The sequence below is a fragment of the Emys orbicularis genome, chromosome 9 (genome assembly GCF_028017835.1).
Source record: "Emys orbicularis isolate rEmyOrb1 chromosome 9, rEmyOrb1.hap1, whole genome shotgun sequence".
NCBI classification, from domain to species: Eukaryota; Metazoa; Chordata; order Testudines; family Emydidae; genus Emys; species Emys orbicularis.
In genome coordinates, this window is record NC_088691.1 from 42,306,221 (window position 1) to 42,324,922 (window position 18,702).

The following is an 18,702-nucleotide window of genomic DNA, read 5'->3' on the forward strand; positions in this document are numbered from 1 at the left end:
TATTTCACTTCTCATGGACAGGGGAAAGAGACTGATCACTTTCTCAGACTGGGCACTTTCACTTTCTCCCCCTAGTCAGTTTCATTGCCTTAAATTCTTATGAGAGCCGGTCAACTTTTTTCAAAAATTCAAATTTTGGATGAAAGTTTTTCACAAAAAGGGTCAAAAATCTGTTGAGGAAATTGTTCATTATTTTGCCACCAGCTTTACTTCTTGTGCACAGCACAGTTCTGGAGTTGTCAGACTAGGTCCATACTGAGTTTCCTAGGTGCTCTAGCAATACAAATAATAACTATTATTGATAACAATAATTGCAAATCCTGCAGTGGGAGGTTTGGATTAAAAATAAATGTTTTCATTGATATAAAAAAAGTCCTGAAAACATTTCTAATAATAGGTTTTATGCAACTTGCTGTATTTTTAAATGTTTTGATTCTGCCCAACGCTGTCTCTTTAATATTAGAACTTGGACTTATTCAACAAACTGGATTCAGAGCAGTTCTTTAAGAGCATATGAGTACATTGCTGAGTGTACTGAAGTCCAAAGTCTTGCATCTGATATAAGCTATTTGTTTTACATATTTGTTATGTGTTCTGCTGGCAAAAGCCTGGGGCGCTAATAAAGACTGACTGATTGCTTGCATTTTTTGGAAACATTTACGATCAGTGTTTGCATTAAAGGACTGATCTTGTGAGGTGCTGAATGCTTTCAGCTCCCACTGAAGCTTTTGCCAGCAGCACGGAAGCAATTCCAGTCTGGGATCAGTCTTTCATCCATGTCAGATGCAAGGTAGCAAGGATTGTCTTCTACCTTCCCTTCCTAAGTCTGACCGCTGAAAACAGAGCTTTAGGGACTTGAGTCCCCTACTGAAATAACTTGGCCGATCCTCTGCTGGTGTCAATCAGTGTAGCTCCATTGATTTCCAATGATGTTGATTTACACAGTCCAAAGCACCCTGAGTGGACTGGGGAGTCTGAGCCAGGGGATACAGGTAAAGCTGCCACCAATTCGTAATTGCAATGTGGAACAATATAATCACATCGTAACACTGTGCCTCTGGGTATGTTTACACTGTAATTTCCATCTTGGGTAGATATACCCGGGCTAACTCTGACTGAGTTAGTGCATTAGAAATAGGAGTGTATCTAAGGCTGCATGGATGGCAGGATCTAGGGTTTCAAGACGGGATTACACTTGGGGTGGTTAGCCCATCCCACCACTCACGCTGTAGGAGCTACACTGCTATTTTTAGTCCACTAGCTTCATCAAAGCTAGCGCAGGTATGTCCAGGGAAATGATGCCTCCAGCTCCAGTGTAGACAGATCCATTGTGTCACAATGTCCTACCATGGCTATTTTTCCTTCATCTATGATGCTGGGGGGGACACCTTGCAATATCACTGGGACGTGTTACATGATGCAACGTCAGAACACAACAGTGTGATGCAAGGCCTTATAAACCTCTAGTTTCCCAGCTTGTTGGTCAGGGCACAGAAGTGTGAAAATTGTGATTGTTCCCAAACATTTTGATGGCTAGGGACGACTGAACCGCAAAGATTTGGAGAGGCAGTTCAGAGAAGCCCCCAGAAATGCTTGTGATGATCCAACTTTGTGGGTTTGCAAAACTAGAAACCTTCTGAGAACAAGATTTCCACTTTTCCTGTGGGAATTCAGATGCTTCTTGCTTCCACATGAGCCAGAAATAGAGGACAACAGCCTTTGCCCATGTGGTTAGTTTGGCCATTCCTGCTTCTGCACCTAGACACAGCAAAATAGGAAATGTTATTCAAATCAAAGACTTGGCTTCATCCTGAATGACTGTTATTATGGTAGTTCCAAGGATACTCAGTCATGGATCAGAGCCCCATGTACAAACACAACAAAAAGACTGCCCCAATTAGCTTACAGTTGAAGTATAAGACAAGAGACAGGTGTATGCAAACAGACCGATGGCAGAGCCCAAGGAAACAGTCGTGGGTAATAGTTTGTTCTTACTCTACCGGACCTGGTTGGCTTATATCTGCAGTGGTGACCCTGTGAGTAGATCAGGGATGTTAGGAGCAGAACTGGTTGAAACTTTGGGTTTTCTCTATGAAAAGTTCAGAAAAAAATGAACAGTTTTAATTTGCAAGTTTTCACTTTCTTTACCCTGTTTTTTGATTTGGGAAATGAAATGTGTTGAAGCAACATAGAAAAACTCCTTTTAAATGGTTTTGTTTGGAAATGTTTCATTTTGGCTTTGGATTTTCTTTCCTCTGTCGTTCTCATTCTTTTGCTCCATTTTTTCCAGTGGAAAAGTGAGAGCTTTTCCCACACTTCTCCACTGGAAAAAGTTTAAAAGTGCAAGAAAGAGTTCCCCACCCTTACTTTCACTTCTAAAACTTTTTTCCAACTTTTTCTGGTGGGGAAAAAATACGAGTGTTTTTTTTCTTCACTCTTTTTTTTTTTTAAACCTTTTTCCTCTTTCCCCCCCCCCCCCGTAGAAAAAACTAGGGAATAGTAAAAAATCTGGAAGTGGGAATTTTCCCATTATGTTAAAAAAAAATCATTTTTTTTGTAGGCTTTCATAGAATTTAAGGCCAGAACGGACCATCATGTTCATCTAATCTGACCTCCTGCACATCGCAGGCCACAGAACCTCACCCACCCACTCCTGTAATAGACCCAGAACCTCTGGCTGAGTTTCTGAAGTCCTCAGATCTTGATTTAAAGCCTTCACATTACACAGAATCCACTTTTTAAATTCTTGATTTAATGAAAATTTTCAATGAGATTTTTTTTGGAAAACAAAATATTTATTTTCACCCCCCCCAAAAAATTCCTTTTCAATGAACCCCCATTTCTTGATTGAAAAAATGTTTAGTCAAAAATTGTTGACCACACTCTTAGTTAGTAGATTACTTTCCAAGATCTGCTATACTCTGAATCTCTCTAGGGCAGGATGGCCTGGCAGTCTAGACTCTAGAGCAGTGGTTCCCAAATTGGGGTTTGTGAACCCCTGGGGGTTCGCAAAATGTTACAGGGGGTTCTCGGGAAAAAATTCCCTAATGGCGGACATAGCTGTCCCTAGGGACCCCGGGCAGCACGGGGCCAGCAGCCCGGAGCCCCTGGACTTCCAAGAGCTAAGCAGATCAAAGCAAGCATATCTATCACACTGAGGAGATTTAAACTTCAAGACTCCTTATAAGAAATGGAAAGGGAGGTGAATATTTTTTGCTGTTTTTAAAATTAAATAGGCAGCTAGTATTGTTTTTAAAATTATTATGAAGAACAAGTGTAAGCTCTGTCTTAACGTGCATTGTTTGCCTGGTCTGCTCAAGACCTGAATGCTTGTGTAGGAGGAACTCTTTAAGTTGGCTTCTTAAATACCTTCATGCTGTTTCACATCTGATACTCCTTGATGAAACATAGGAGCCTTGTCTTATAACAGGCTTATTCAAAGTGATACAAGCTACGAAAGTGAGGTCTTGGAAGAGTGTTGCTGTTTTCATAATGTAATAAAAATACTGTAATGATAAATAATAATTAATAATAAATAGTGTGTAATAAGCATGTCATAAAAACAAATTTTATATTTCCAAGATCAATGCTTTTATAATTTATACTCAGGTAAAGGAGAAAATCCCTAGAAATATTCATTTTTAAGAGGGGGTTCACGAGACTTGACGTGCTAGTGAAAGGGGTTCACAGGCTGTTAAAGTTTGGGAACCACTGCTCTAGAGCGTTGCTCTGCAGGAAGCCAAGTGAAAGTCCCTGGGCTACGGTCTCAAGATCGCCAACCTGGTGGAGCATTCAGTGCCCAAGAAGGGAGCACCGTACATGGCTCCTCTACCTCTGGTTGCTCAAGGAGTAGCACTTATAGGCTCCAAAATGAGTCCTGTCTTGGCCAAAAGAGCAGAGCTGTGATGCTGGACCCAGCAGTGTGTATGTGAGGGGTGTCAAACCAGTGTGAGCATCCAGGCCCTGACAGGGGACAACAGAACACAGCTACAACTGTGTCACTTAGGGTTTGTCTACACTAGAAAGGGTTTGCTGTACTGCTATAGCTATACTGGCAAATCCCCTGGTGGAGAAGCAGCTTATACTGGCAAAAGAGGTTTTTTTGCTGGTATAGCTTATAGCAATTCTGTGAAATAAGCCGTACCAGTAAAAAGAGTTTTTTGCTGGTATAGCTCCATGTACGCTAGGGGTTTTTGCTGATATAAAAATGTTGTGATGAATCACAGCCCTAACCAACATGATTATACTGGCAAAAGTTTCTCGCCTAGCCCTGGACTTAGATTCTCATGCAAGTCTGTCTGTAATTTTCTCTCCCCTTTTCTCTCTCTCTCTCTCTCTCTCTCTCTCTCTCTCTTACTAGGTAGACCTGCTGCAGGTAACATGGCTGGTGGAAAGAGTCACAGAAAGCAGGGCTCTGTACTCATTGTATCTTGTGTTGCCTTAAAGAGATGTCAGCTGGCTTATTGGCCAGAGCAGCGTTAGCCCCGGTCCTGATTGGCTCAGCCAGCTTGTCACTGAAGTTTGCCAGGTTAGTGTGCCTCCTACTTCAGGACAGGTAAGACTTTTCTGTAACAGATCAGACTTCTTAAGGCTACAGTGCACCTGGATTCCTAAGGATTAGCAACAGGCTTGCTTCCGAGTTCTTGAATCCCTTCCAGCTTTGTCCAAAACCTTTTTTTTTTTTTTTAGTTTTTGGTTTGTAACACGCTAAGAAGGGGGGGAAAGGGGACTGCAGGAGGGATGAGCAGCAGTGGGCTGGTTCTGAGCACCCCAAATCTTGAAGAAAGTACGGTGTTTACGCAATTAAAACCAGTCACAATGTCTGGGGAGTCTGCTGAAGACACCTCGGTCTTTGAAGACATCAAACCTGCTATAAGGATCTTGGAAAACCAACATGAGCTGGCGCAGGTAAGTGAAAGCCTTAACAGCTCTCCTCACACCTCAGTATCCTTATTGATGTGGAATAATGAGGTACTGGCTGTTGATTTTCAGAGGTTGGTTTTCATTATTTGACATTTTTGTGGTTTTTTTTTTAAATTGGTGCTATAAATGTTAAGAGAAAAGCCAGATCAGAATACTGCCAATGAACACAGCCCTTCCCCAGAAATTGCAGCTTGCAAAACAAGCCTAGCATGGGGAAACAAAAGGCCGGATCCTCAGCTCGTGCAAATTGGTGTAGCTCCATTGAAGTCCATGGAACTGCCCTGATATACACCAGATGAGGATCTGGCCCATCAGGGTATAGTTATGAAAATTTCCCTTCTGTGGGTGCTAGACTGGAAAGATTTCAAAGCATGTACTTTCGACAGAAAGAATCCATCGGTCACTAGATGATAAAGGTGTGGATCTGATTTTTAAAGGGGAAAAAATTGCAGTGGGATTTTGTTTTGTTTGGAGGAATTTTAGAAAGTGTTTTCTGCCAGGTGTGAAACAAATGGGTTGTGAACAATCCTCTGGAACGTAGTTCCAGTCATTTGTTCCGTGCTAGGAAGAAGCCAATGTGGAAAGATTTAAGTTCTATAGGAGTTTGTTGAAGTTTGATTTTCATCTTGGAGGAGCAATAGGAGAGTCCCTTTTGTAAAACAGAGACGATCACTAAGGAAAGGCTCCAGGAATGGATACTTTCCTGTAGTTCAGGCTCCTATTTTTCAAATCACACTAGTGGAGACAAGAATGGAATTCTCCTTGAAATTCCCCAGTGCTGCTGCTTCCCTCTGTGAACAGCAAGGCCAGAGATAAAGCAGTGGATAAGCTGCCTGGAAATCAGCCTCCAGCCCCCCTCCCCAGAGTCACAAGCAAAGATCCCAGACAGAGAAGATTGCTGAAAAGCTCTGGGAGCAGCAACCCCTCTCGCTCTAATTGCGGGGCCGGTTGTGAAACACGGGCAGTGTCCTGCCGCAAGCTAGGGAACCATTTTACAACGGTCATTGTATTGCCGCCTTGCTCTTTTGAGATGAAATGCAGGTTTCCCAGCGGTCAGCAGTTCCTTCACCTGCCTTTAAGGCAGGTTAGCATCACCCTTTCTTCCCCCTGTCCAATCCAAGTGGAAATGAGTGAGAGTTTTGGAAATGCTCCTTCAAGGAGTTCTTGAAAAGAAGTGAAACTCAGTGGGGCAAATCTCCCCTGGTGTAACTTCCCTGATGTTAGTGGGGTTCTACCAAGGGTCAAGTTGTCCCTAAAGAATGAGTCTTCATGGGAAGGTGAAAGGAACTCTGGGATCTGAATGACTTTGGCTCATGGTTTTGAGGCTTGGATGGGTCACTTCTTGGAGCCGTGTCTCCTGTTATTGATTTGCCGCCGTTCCCTAGAGCAGCCTTCCTGGTTGCTCCCAGAAGTGGTGCAGAAAGCGAGGAGGTTGGCGTTGCTCTGTGGTGTCTTGCTAAGTCAGAGTGCTAAGCTGGCTAATGATTAACCCTGGGTGCGCGCCTTCCCAGCGCCATCTTGTTGCAGGCACTGGGAACTAGAATGGGTCTGTGTGCTGGGCCCTGGGAAGTGGGTGGCGGGAGGGGAGCAGGAAAGCTCTTTCTGGATTTGGAGGGCGATCGTGGTTCTTTTAGGACAGGGCGTGGTGCGCCATTGCTCTGGACCTGACTTTGTGTGGGCAGAGAAGGGAGAACCACCAAATAAAATAATTCTGGGTCAAGCGATCCCCCGAGAAGTACTGATTCTCACCTCCGGGTCATGCCAGTATTCTGTCTGGGGATCTGCTAGCTCAGGGCTGCTGGCATTAGAAAAGAGTATGACAGGAAGTTGCTAGGAGGAGTGGACACCACTCACGGCCTCTTTGCTGTGACCTGGTGCTCTGGAAACTCTGTTTTTAAAGTCTAGTGAGAGGGACCCTTCCCTGCAGCCTTTTCCCTGGGTGGCTTTGCATGTTCTGCTGCCGGCCCTTGCACTGTGCCAGTGATTCTTCTGCTGTCCAGGTGGGAGTGGCATGCAGCCCATCCATTGGGTCTCTACTCTGCCAACCAGCCAACAATCCAGCCCCACCTCCCTCTGTCTTTAGAGCCCCTGGCGAGGGTGGGGCTGGGGAAGTGTGAGACAATTCAGTGGGCACAGGAGGGAAGGTTGGTGGTGGAGGCTCCAGCTTTCCATACCACCACTACTGCCACCAGCAGTAGAATGAGTGCCATAGCAATGGGCTAGAGGCCAGAAAGCAAAGGGTGCATCTATGGAGCCGTTTAGACCCCAGCATAGCTGGGAGCACAGAGGGCAGAGGCCAGGGGTGCCAGCCATGGGGTTGATTCCCCCCCCACCCCCGAGGGTTACTGATGCAATTCCCTCAAATGGTTGGGTTAGGTTACAAATGGACTCAGCAATTTGCAGGCTGGCCTGCTGTCACCCTCCAGCAGCAGGATCGGGGTGGGGGTGCTGCTCCGTGTCCCCCTCCAGCAGTGGTACCAGAGGGGGACACAGCAAGTTGGTCTGATCTCCCACTCTGGCAATGGGATGGGTGGGGAAGCAACATCATCTCTCAGCAATAGGACAAGAGGGGTTGTCGTGGGGTGGCCCTGTCTCCTTCTTTGGCTTGGGGATGCCCTGGGCAGGCATCAGGACACTGCACAAACGGGCAGGAAGACATGGTCTAGCACTGAGACGGCAGGGGGATGCCAGGCTGGCCCCGTCTCCCGCTTCAGGAGCAGAACCACAGGGAGGTGCTATCCCCATCCCTCCGCCACACCTCTGCAGCAGGCTGGGTCCCGCTAGATCCTGGGCTGCCCCTGCTCTCCCAACTGCAAACAGAACCACTGGCTGCTCCGAGTGCTGAGTCAGCCCAGACTCTGTGATATCCCTCAGCAAACTCCCGGGGAGTTAATCTGAGGCAAGGGGCTCCCCTGGTGACCCCGAGACTCCCACAGACAGCTGGAGAGTACTTCAGAGCCAACGCCCTGGCTGGTTGTTAGCTACGACACACGCTTTCCTTAGTGCTCTGCCTGCTGAGGATTTGCACACGCATACCCCCCCACACACAACACACATGCATGCGTGCGCACACACTCCCACCCTCACCTCCCACCCACAATGCACATGCATACACACACCTCTCCCAGACACAGCGTATGCATCACACACCCCGCCACTCTACCCACTCCTCTCCCACACAATGTGCATGCACATGCGTGCACACACTTCGAATATGGGGGGGGTCACATTCTAGTCATTCTCCCCACTCCCCCACTTGTTTTGTTGCCCCCCACTCCCCGGTCAAAGCAGACGGGATTGCTGTGCTGGGGAGAATGAGTGAACTGCCCTTTATCTCCCCACAGAGTTCTAGGGAAAGTTGTTTGGTTGCTTGTTGGGACTCCTGGCCCAACTGCCGTCCAATGGGAGTTTTGGCATTGTCTGCAATGAGAACAGAATTTCACCCATGAAATCATAGCTTTGCACTGCTACACACACGGCGATTTCTGCCTTTCCCTTCCTTGAAGAACTTTTTTGACTTTTACAGGGACGGGCTTGGGCCATGCAGTTCAGATCCCACGATAAATGGATCTGGTGGGGAGATGGGTTCATGATTCAGGGTTCCAGTTTGGGGGTCTTGATAGCAATGGGCTAAGAAGTTTGGATCTTGGTTTTGTGCATGTCCCCTTCAGTCCGTGGAGGGGGGGTTGGTTTAGGCTTCATTCTGGGTTAGCTCCATCTCTGATCTGTACTGTTACATCTGATCCTGCATAGTACCAGACATCGCACTTTACCCAATGATTCCAATAGCTTCCGATGAACTAGAGGACCTCTAACGGGAGAGACAGGTGGGTGTAGCGTGGGGAAGCCCCTTGGATTAAATCTGAGGCATGTTGAGACGAGGCAGGGCTGTGACTGTGCTGCCTCCGGTCAGTTTCGCCAGCTCCAAGTTCAGGAGAAGGAAGCCCCACCCTAGGTGTAAGCTGAGGAAATCCAGGCTCGGGGATGTGCAGGCGGGGGTTAGCCTTCTCCCCTCACGGCTCGGGGATGTCAGCAGGGACATGTGCATATAGCAGTGTTCATTCCGAAGGGTTTCATGAATTGAGAAAAGAAAAGGCCAGGTTTGAGGGGCTCCTGGGGCAAGCTCTTGCGTTCAAGAACCGAACAAGGATGCGAAGCACAAGGCCCATCATGGTTCTGGGGCAGGTTCTCATCTCAGTCAATGTGAGGCCAGAGACCAAGACTTTACAAAATGAGGTCCTACTTTAGGCTCCTTGATCCGTAGTTGGGCACCCAAATTAGTGCTCTGATTTTCAGTTTCACTTCTCCCACTGACGTCTCTTAGGGTTTGCTGACACTGCGAGCTAGGGGGTGATTCCAGCTCGAGGAGACATACCTACGCCAGCTCTTATCAATCTACCATTCTAAAAATAGCAACATAGCTGCAGTGGTGCAAACAGCATCAGGGGCTAGCTGCCCAGAGTACTGTCCTGTCCAAAAGACAAGGCACATACTCTGGGCGGACAGCTCCTCATGCTGCTTGCACCACCACAGCTGCACTCAATCAGAGCTAGTGCGGGTATGTCTCCATGAGCCGGGTATCACACCCCAGCTCCAAGTGTAGACATACCCTTGGTTTCAGGAGCTGCTCCAGATCTGCACCAGCGTAAGTGCCACTTCTCCTTTTGATATGGGCTCTCTGGGGCTGATTCCTTCTGGCACGATCTTCCAATGCAGGTCCCGGGAAGGAGGCGGGATATTGGCAGTGATTGATTTGCTGTAGTGGAGGAATTCAGGGAAACCTCTCTCCCACACACAGCATTCCCCTCTCATCTATCTGTTCCCTGGCACTAAACATCATTAATGTCCTAGCCAGGGAATGTATGCCCTCCTACCCTCTGTGGGCTGGAGCTTGATACCTGTATACAGAACACCTTTTGGCACTTTCCTGAGTAAGGACGAAGCATGGGCTTCCTGTGATATTCATGGCATACACACAAGGAAGTTCGATAAAAACAGAAGTACTCTTGCTGGAAGATTGGAACTTAACACTGCTTTATTTCTTAGAATTCAGAATGGTAACACAATCTCCCAACACCCCCTCCCCCCAAAAAACCAGCGAGACACAAAGCAGGCTGCTCCCCTAAGGCAGAGAGGCATAACTCATCTGTCCTTGCTCTGGACTGGCTGATTCTGATCACATACGTCCTTACAGAGTCACCTGCCCACAAGCAGGACCAAGAAAACCCCAGAGAATTTAAAGTGACCGATCCCAGTTTTAACACCACACTTCCAACACCCCACGTTTCCCAAGACTCTGGGGTTTGCCGACTGTAGGCCTGATCCAATGCCTGTTGAAGTCAGTGGAAAGATGCCTGTTGACTTCAGCAGGCTATGTTACAGTGTCCTAGTTACCTCCCATGTCCATTTCGAGGGAGTGCCCTCAGAGAGTCCACCTCCAGCCTACCCCATCCTGGGAAGTCAGAGTCAGAATGCAGTTCTGCTGGGAGTTGGGGTGCCCTGTAGTTTCAAGCTCCCAGGAGCCACATGAATGTGCATACATGGCACCTTGTTAGCCCTCTGCTTTTCCGCTCGGTGCCCTGTAGCTTGTCAGGACAGGGATGGTGCCACCCTGATGCCACAAGCCAAACCAGAGCCAGCAGGGCTGACTTCAGATTTCCCAGCCTGGCTCACTTGCTGCCAAGAGCCCGCCAAGAGTTCATCAGTTTCATTGAGCAGAAGACAGGCTATGACTGTACCCCCCACCTCTGTGGCCTTTGGTTTTCATAGGCACTCAGCCATGGTCAGGGCAGTGTCCCAAGGGGCAATAGCAGCAGATGCATAGAGCTATAAAGACCAAGCTGATCCTGGATCTAGGAGGCATCCCAGGGGCTTTTCAGAGCCAAAAGGGGCCCTTTGCAGGAGGAGGCTCAGGTTGGCTGGAGGAGGGGAGGAATTTTGTGGGCTGGTACGTGAGTGAAGTAGCTCTGCCTGCTGTCTGTAGTGGTGGCAGCTCCTGTCCAGCCTGTCTGTTATTCCAGGTCCGGCATTGCACAATTGGGAGCCTCTTTTAAAGCCAGGCTGGCAAACACAGGCATCAGCTCTTGATTAGTTTGTTCTTTGATCTCAATCAAGTGAGGAGTTTGCTTCCCTCCCTCCCCACATTGCTGTTCATTAAGTGGTCATAACCCAAGCATTAGGATGATTAGCCAGCTGGACTCAAGGTTACTAATCAAGGGAGCTACCAATGAACCACCAAGGCAAACAGAGCTAGCGTCTCTGGCTTGTTTTAAATTGACTCTCATCACCCTCTCTCCTCAGCAGCATCTGGTATCAGCGGTGGCTGAGCAGTGCAGAATGGCTGCCACGTCCCCTTTCACAACAACTTGCTCCTGACTGTTTCTGTCACTGTGGGGCTCTAGCCAATAAAATCTCAGTTCTGCCAGCCATCTGGGATGCTGCAGAACAATATGAATCTTGGACCATTTAGCCTATATTCCTGTCTCCGCTTTAACGGAAACATCAGATTTCCCATGCTGGGTCAGACACCTGGGCAATCAAACCCAGTGGATACATCTACACTGCAAAAAAAAACCCATCGTAGAGTCCAGGTTTGTAGGTGTTCCCGCTCAGACTGGACTTCAGGCTCTGAGACCCCTCCGCCAGGTTTCAGAGCCCAACCTCCAGCCCAAATGCGAACATCTACACTGCTAATTGTAGTGCCAAAGCGTGAGCCCGAGTCTGTAGACCCGGGCTCTGATTCACTGCCATGGGTGGATTTTGTATACCTAATGTCTCTTCCCCAATGATCCAGAGGTATGTGAGAGGCAGAAAGGGTGGCCTAGTGGATGGGGCACCACACTAGCATATAGAAGCTGTGGGTTCAGTTCCAGTGTGACTTTGGACTCATCACTTCAGCTCCACGGGCCTTGGTTTCCCCATCTATAAAACAGGGATCATGCTTCCCTTCATCAAAGGGATGTTTTGAAGATAAAAACCATTAATGCGTGTTAGTTGCTCAGACACTATGGCCTTATGAGGGCCAGAGAAGTACCTAGATCTACAAATTCCTAGTTAACCATGTGATACTGTGTATGTGGAGAGAAGGGCCATGGGCATGAATTCTCAGCCTAGTGATAAAATCCTCCAGCCTCGGTATCAGGCTCTGGGATCTCCCAGGACAGGATGTCCCATGAGGCAGCCATCTGTGTGGAGAAACACTTCTGTTTATTAGTTCTAAATGAGGAAGAGAGAGAGAGTTCAAAGTTGTCTCATGGTGGTAGCTGAATAAATGGGAGTTTGGGAGATCCTTGCTTCAGGAGAAGGGGGTTTTCTGAGCTACTCGATGGGAGTTTATTAAAAAGATTACTCCCAGTGAATGCGTCACCAGGGCAATAATAGACCCAAGACGATAGCTAACACGGCATCTCAGAGCATGCAAAGCTAGTCTTCCTCATGTCTTCTCTCCTGCCATGGGACAGAAGCTAATTTTCCTGCATTATGATCTCTCTAGCTGTGGCCAGTTTTTTCCATCGGAAAGTTTTGTCCTTGAAAAACAGTTTTTCGATCAAGATAGAAGTTGTCACAAAAGATGTTGGGATCGGTCTACATTTTCTGATTTTTTTTTAATTCAAACAAAAAAAGTCATTTTGATTTGATTTGAATTGAACCAAAACATTTTTGATGTTCTTATTTTGTTCCTCCCGTTTGCCTTTTTTCAGTTAAACAAAAAAAGGGGGAGAAAAGGGAGAAGGTGGTCAAAATATAAACGAGAAAAACTGATAGTTTTCATTTCAGCTTGAATCAGATAGAATCAAAGGGGAACTCTTTGTTTTAAAACAAACATTCATGTTGGGGAAAAATAAAAAAAGTTGGTGGAAAATTTCAAACAATGAAAATCATTTCTTTTGTTTGGATGTTTTTGAGGGGAAGAAATGCCGTTTTCCGACCAGTTCAAGTTGTCAGCAAGGTGGCAACGAGTGATGGGCCCTGCCCAGAGCATCGGATCTGAGCTCCTGTGAGCTTGGCTCAGGGTCCAGATCCCCATTCAGAACTCACGGCTTGAGTCCATCTCTAGTGACAGCCCCCATCTGTACTCAGTGCAACAGAGCACGTGGGGAAGAAGAGTCGGGGAGCCCCTCTCCTACCCCCATGCAGCAACACAACAGGCTTGTGAACTAGTGGAGAAGAGCCAGTTCTTCTGCAACCCCAAGCGTGGCCTGCGGACAATGGGGCGTGGCCACGCCCAACCCCACCAGCTGTGGTGTGCAGCCTATGCCAGTGGGGGAAGAAAGGCTCAACAAAGCACTCTCAGCCATGCTCTTCCCTCACCCAATAGCCATCCGTGCGCTGGCAGAACGGCTGCATTTATCTCACTTGATCAATTCCCTGCCACTGCAGGGGTCTTGAGCGCTGGGGCACCTCGGTCCCTCCTATTCTCTGCCTGTGGCCCCAAATAATTGAGTCTCCTGGGGGCTGTGATACTGTGGTCTAATTCTGGCCATTGGACTTGATATGCTTGGGTGGCGTTAATGGCCACTGATAGACAAGTCGTACTGGATGTTCTGGAGGTCCCCTCTGACCTTAAAATCCACTGCCCCTTCCCAGCAGCTAGCACCCACAATATCTGGGCCTTTGTAATTAACAGCAAGCACTCCCCATTCCAAGTGCCCTGGGAATCCACACGTAGACAGGTCAGGTCACTCCCTTAGCAATCTGCTTTGGCTGGCCCTGCTCTTTCCTTTCCTCCTTGCTGTGGTTTACACCATAAATGACCTGCCAATGCAGATCAGATGCTTGGCGGACAATTCGGGAGACCTCTGTTTACACCTCAGGGCAGGTAGAGCATAACAAGCTCCCCGCTCCACTACTCAGTGCCTCACCTCTTCCATCTCTATATGCATCTACACTGCCATGTAATCCAGGGTTAGTAGAACTCAAGTAGCAGATGCTGGGTTTGTTATCCTGGGGCTTGAGTGTCTACACTCATTTGTAACCACAGGTTAGGAATTGTTGAATCCTGAGACCCAACCTGGGGTTCCAGCGTCTACATTGCATCATGTGGGCCTGAGTCCATCCACCCATGTCCCAGACTTCTTAGCGCCTTCCCAAAATGTGGCCACTCTAGCCCTTTGGTCATGATGCAATGTGGGAAAATTTGATTGTCTAGAGGACAAGGAGAGTCAGCCCGTGGGATTGTGGTATACTTATGGCAGGCTCCCAGCACACGAGTACAGTAGGGCTGTGTCTACACTGCAAAGTGACAGGGCTTGAACCCTGGGTTCTGGCATGTCTCAGGCTCAGACCCTCCACCCCCATGAAGTCCTGGGTTAGCACAATTTGCGTGTAGATGGAAGGAGAGTTAGGCTTGAGCCTGAGTTCGAATTCTGGGCTTACACTGTAGTGCAGACATACCTTAAGAGTGAGGGGGAGGTTAGTCCCCACGGTCTCTTCAACCCTTGGTCTCCCTGCTGAGAATGCAAGATGGATGGTGGTTTGGTGATGTGGCTAGAGACCAAGCCACCAGAAATCAGCCTGAGACACAGTCACGTAGGTCATTGACACACCTCCAATGATACCTGCTGGTGATCTTCACCACCCTGGGCTGGGTTTGAACTAGTGGTAGGTAAGAAGCTCCATATCCCTTGCCAATTCCCTAAGACACCCAGCCCCCTTCCTCTTCCTTTGTCCCGGTCACATGTTGGGCCTGCTCCTGCTCCTTGTCAGGAGTTTTGCTATTGCCTCGCATGGGAACAGGATGGGGCCCTCTGATTGCACAAGGAGCCCCCCTTTGATTTCCTTGTGGCCTGATGTAATTTCTTGCTCCTGCCCGGATCCTGCAGTGAAATCAGCTGTGTCTGGGCCCCTGCCAAGGGGAATGAGATCATGTGAAAAGGGCTCAGGTTTCCACACTCAGGCAAAGCTTCCAGGCGGAAGTGAACATGTAGCCATGGGAGGTGAGGATGAAGTTTAATGCCTTCCATGCTGAATAGCAGATGGGTCCTGTGCCTCTTCCTACTCTGCCTTGACGGCTCTGATCACCTGGATGGAGGTTCTAGGGGACACCAGTGAGGGCATGAAGGGGTTAATGACCCTGGGTTAAAATGGAGTGGTTCAGATTGTACCAAGCTAGTGGCAATTACCAGTGGATTATAGTAACGATGGAGGGAATTCAATGGCTTGTGCTGGCCACCCAGCTGAAGAGCCATATTCCACCCAGTATAAGTCCAGGATCACTCCTCTGACATCAGTGTCAGAGTAACTAGTGTCACTCTGGATTTACATCTGTGTAAGTGATGGCAAAGGCTCAATGTCTACATAGCAGCTGTGAGGTGTAAATTCCAGCTCAGGTAGACGGACACGTGCTAGCTCTGTTTAGCAAGTGCCTAAGTATAGCAGTGTGGCAGTATGTACTTGGGGGGTGGGGTTGGACAGGATTGTGCTTGGGTAGGTAGCTGGTGCCACCACACGCACACTGCTACTTGTAGGCAGTAGCTTGAGCTACCCCCACTGGAATTTACCTCTCAGCTGCTGTGTAGACGTATCCTATGAGAGACCCGCCTGTCTTATTAACCTCTTCCCTGCTGTTAGCACATGCCGTGGCATGCCTGCTGTCAGATGACTCCGATAGCATCTGTGCCCATTTATCGCATGCTGGGAGCTTTGGGCTGCTCTGGCAGAGTGGGGTCCGTGGGTGTATAGTACCCAGTGTGCTGATCAAGATTGAACGAGGCAGTAGGAGACCAGAGGTTGGGTTTGATGATCTCCCTCAGTAATCATTTCTCCGGAGCTAGAAATACATGCAGTGAAATGTACAGCACCAAACAACAGCAGTGGGGTAACAGCAAGCCCCTGATGTGTGTGGGTGTGGTTGGGTGTTTCACCCAGGCTGGCTGTGGTATGCGGGGACCATTCTCACTCTCAAGGGGAAGTCAGCACCTCCGTTTGCTCTGCAGTCATGCATGGATGGCCTTGAGCAGCTCTCTGGGCGCCTGAGCTGACCCCTGTTGAAGTCAATGGAAAGGGCCCCATGCCCTGTGTGAGGGAAGGACGCTGCGATGTGGGTCGTGGGATACAAAGGGGACTAAAGGAGAAAGCCCCCAGTGCTCTGAGATATCCCCTAGTGACACCGTGGGAAGTAGGGCTGAGCAAGTGATGGATTTTTTGGTTCAGGGGATGAAATGAAAAGAAACAACTGGAAATCTGGTTCAATTGGAAGAAAAAAAAATCTTTTTTTTTTTTTTTGGGGGTCAAATTGAAAAAAATTCGTTTTGAGTCGAGCGAAATTTTTCAAGAAGCCCTGAGAGGAAATTTCTTCGAGTTTTCTGCTTTGTTTTGGACATTGTATGCCTTTTTTCCCCTTTTAAAACTGGCCAAATTTAAAATCAAAACAGCATTCTGAATTGAAAAGTCAATACAAAATGCTTTGACTCTGCGATTTTTTTCCCCCAACCAAAACTATTTGTTGAATTTCACCTGAATTCGGCAAATAGTTTTGGACCCCAGAAAATGCATGTTTTGCCTTAAAAAAACCCAATTTGTTGAAAAAAAATTCACCCAGCTCTACTGGGAAGCTTGCTCCTGGGTCCTGTCTATCTGATGCTCCAATCTCCCTCGATGTAGCCCCTACCACTGCAGTGCTTGGAGCTCCCTTTGGCCCCACCTAAGCTGATCTGAGCTCCCCTTTTCTGATCCATCCTGAGTCTCACTTGCTTCCCCCACTGCTCAGAGCGCGCCCCTTCCACTCCACAAGGAGGCCTGGGGTTGTGAAATGTGGGACAGAAGGGAGCAGACGAGGTAGCAGGAAGGAGTTCAAGGAAATGAAATGGCGCTGGAACAAGATGTTCTCAGGTTCTTTCCTTGGCTGGCGGACTGAGCCATTATTGGCACTCCAGATCAAGGCACCTGATAATGGGCTTTCCCAAGCCCTTTTCACAAAAGCCGTGTACGAGGTGTCGCTGATCAGCCGATGACTTCAGCGCACAGGGAGCTGGCTGGTTCTTACCACTGTAAATAATGAGGCAAGTTTGGCCTTAACCACTTGATCCTGTCCTAGCTTTCACTAACCATTTTGTAGTCTTCTCCCCCCGGTATCTACATTAAGTGTGCTGTGCACTGCTGGCTTTTCATGGGGTTTGACAGCTCCAACCACCTCTGCTCTTAAGGGCTGGTTCACGGGACTGTATTTTAGTAAGGAATAGATTGCAGGCTTTCTGGGATAAGGACCAATTTCTTTTGTCCTGTGTTTGTACAGCACCCAGCACAGGTGGGTGTGTGGACTGGGTCCCATCGGTGCTATGGTAATACAAAAAATAATCCTCATAAACGAATGCATGTTATACAGACCATTATGCCACCACACATTGTACAGGGCAGTAGGATGAGGCTGTGGATGAAGTTAATTAATGGGACAGCTCCATTTTCAAGGTTCTGTCTGGCTTGAAGAGCAGTTGAAGAGTCACCGTTTTAGTTCAGCGGTCTTGATGTCTCAGCGTTGCATCAATTTGTGGTACCATTGCATTGCCACATCATGACATAATGTGGCCATTTGCTGAGGCAACGGAAAATTAGATTTACACTCATTAGCTAGATAAACTAGTGATTCATAATGATTTGTAAGGGCCAAATGCTGCCTTTAATTACACCTAAGTACTCCACTAGTACTGGGTGGGTAGCTTAGCCCCAGCGCTCCCATTGGAATCACAGATTTGCACCTGTGTAAATAGGAGCAGAATTTGGCCAGTGGGAGTCATTTCCACAGGATCGATGTCGCGGTCATTTATTTATAAATGCCATTTAATCTACTAATGTACTTGGCACTATTGATCGAAATGTGTGTGACTCTGCATGTGCTCACTGGCTGAGAAAGCAGGGATGTAGGTCGCACTAGGCCTGACTGTGCTGTAGAAACATGCATGCATCTGAGATCGGTGTGTGCATGCTGTTACCATGATATGCCACAGATGGGTAAATTTCATACGTCGTGTGGTGCTGGCAGCCCTTGTGAGCTGTTGCGCTTCCCATATATGCTGGAGCAGATCCTGACTGTGCAGAGATGGAAACAAAGACCTGGGAAGGGATGGGAGAACCAGGCTGCCTGTTATCTGCCAACACAAATTGAGATTTGCTTTTTATTTTGCTGTACTGGGCAAATGTTTGTGGGCCTTATTCTCCTCTCATGCTGGTGTAGCTCAGGAGCAAAGGTTGGCGGAAAATGTTTTTCCCATCCTGCGAATGTTTTCAAGATTTTGGAAACATTTCCTGTGGAGGGAAAAGTCAAAAGTTTGAAAGCTTTAATGAACTGAAAAATCTTTAAAAAAATTGGTTCAGGTCAATTGAAGTGTTTCATTCTGATAATTTCAAAACGTTTCATTTTGCTTCCAATCATTTAACTTTTTTTGGTACTATTCTTAGCTAAAATTTGAAAGTGACGTCGTTTTGAACTGGGAAAGTGAAATGATTTGTTTAAAAAATGGCAAAACAGCAAATGTTGACAACTTTGAAACTTTTCAAGTGGAAACATTAGTCAGAGCTGACCCTTTCCTGCAAAATGGTTCAGTTTCCACAAATTGGGACGATGGTTTTTTTTAAACAAAAAACTTTTGTCGGAAATTCCCAACCAGCTATAATCAGGTGTAAATCCCGTGAAAGGGTTGGATTTAAACAAAAGGGGAATCAGACCCATGAGTTCAGATCTGAACCAGCCCTTACAGGAAGGAGGAGAGGAGGCGTGATTTCCATGGGGAAGGAATCGCGCTTCTGTTCATTCAGCACAATGAATGTAGTTTATTCATATTCAAA

At 47.5% G+C, this 18,702-nt stretch overlaps 1 protein-coding gene across 1 annotated transcript in view; it reads left to right on the forward strand.

Moving 5' to 3' along the window:
* Positions 1-4,740: 4,740 nt before the first annotated feature.
* Positions 4,741-18,702, forward strand: part of LOC135883341 (Krueppel-like factor 5) — a 38,771-nt gene continuing 24,809 nt past the window's right edge. Inside the window, exon 1 of the mRNA XM_065410393.1 lies at positions 4,741-4,908. Within this exon, the coding sequence (XP_065266465.1) occupies positions 4,741-4,908 (168 nt within the window). The remainder of the gene's footprint in view (positions 4,909-18,702) is intronic.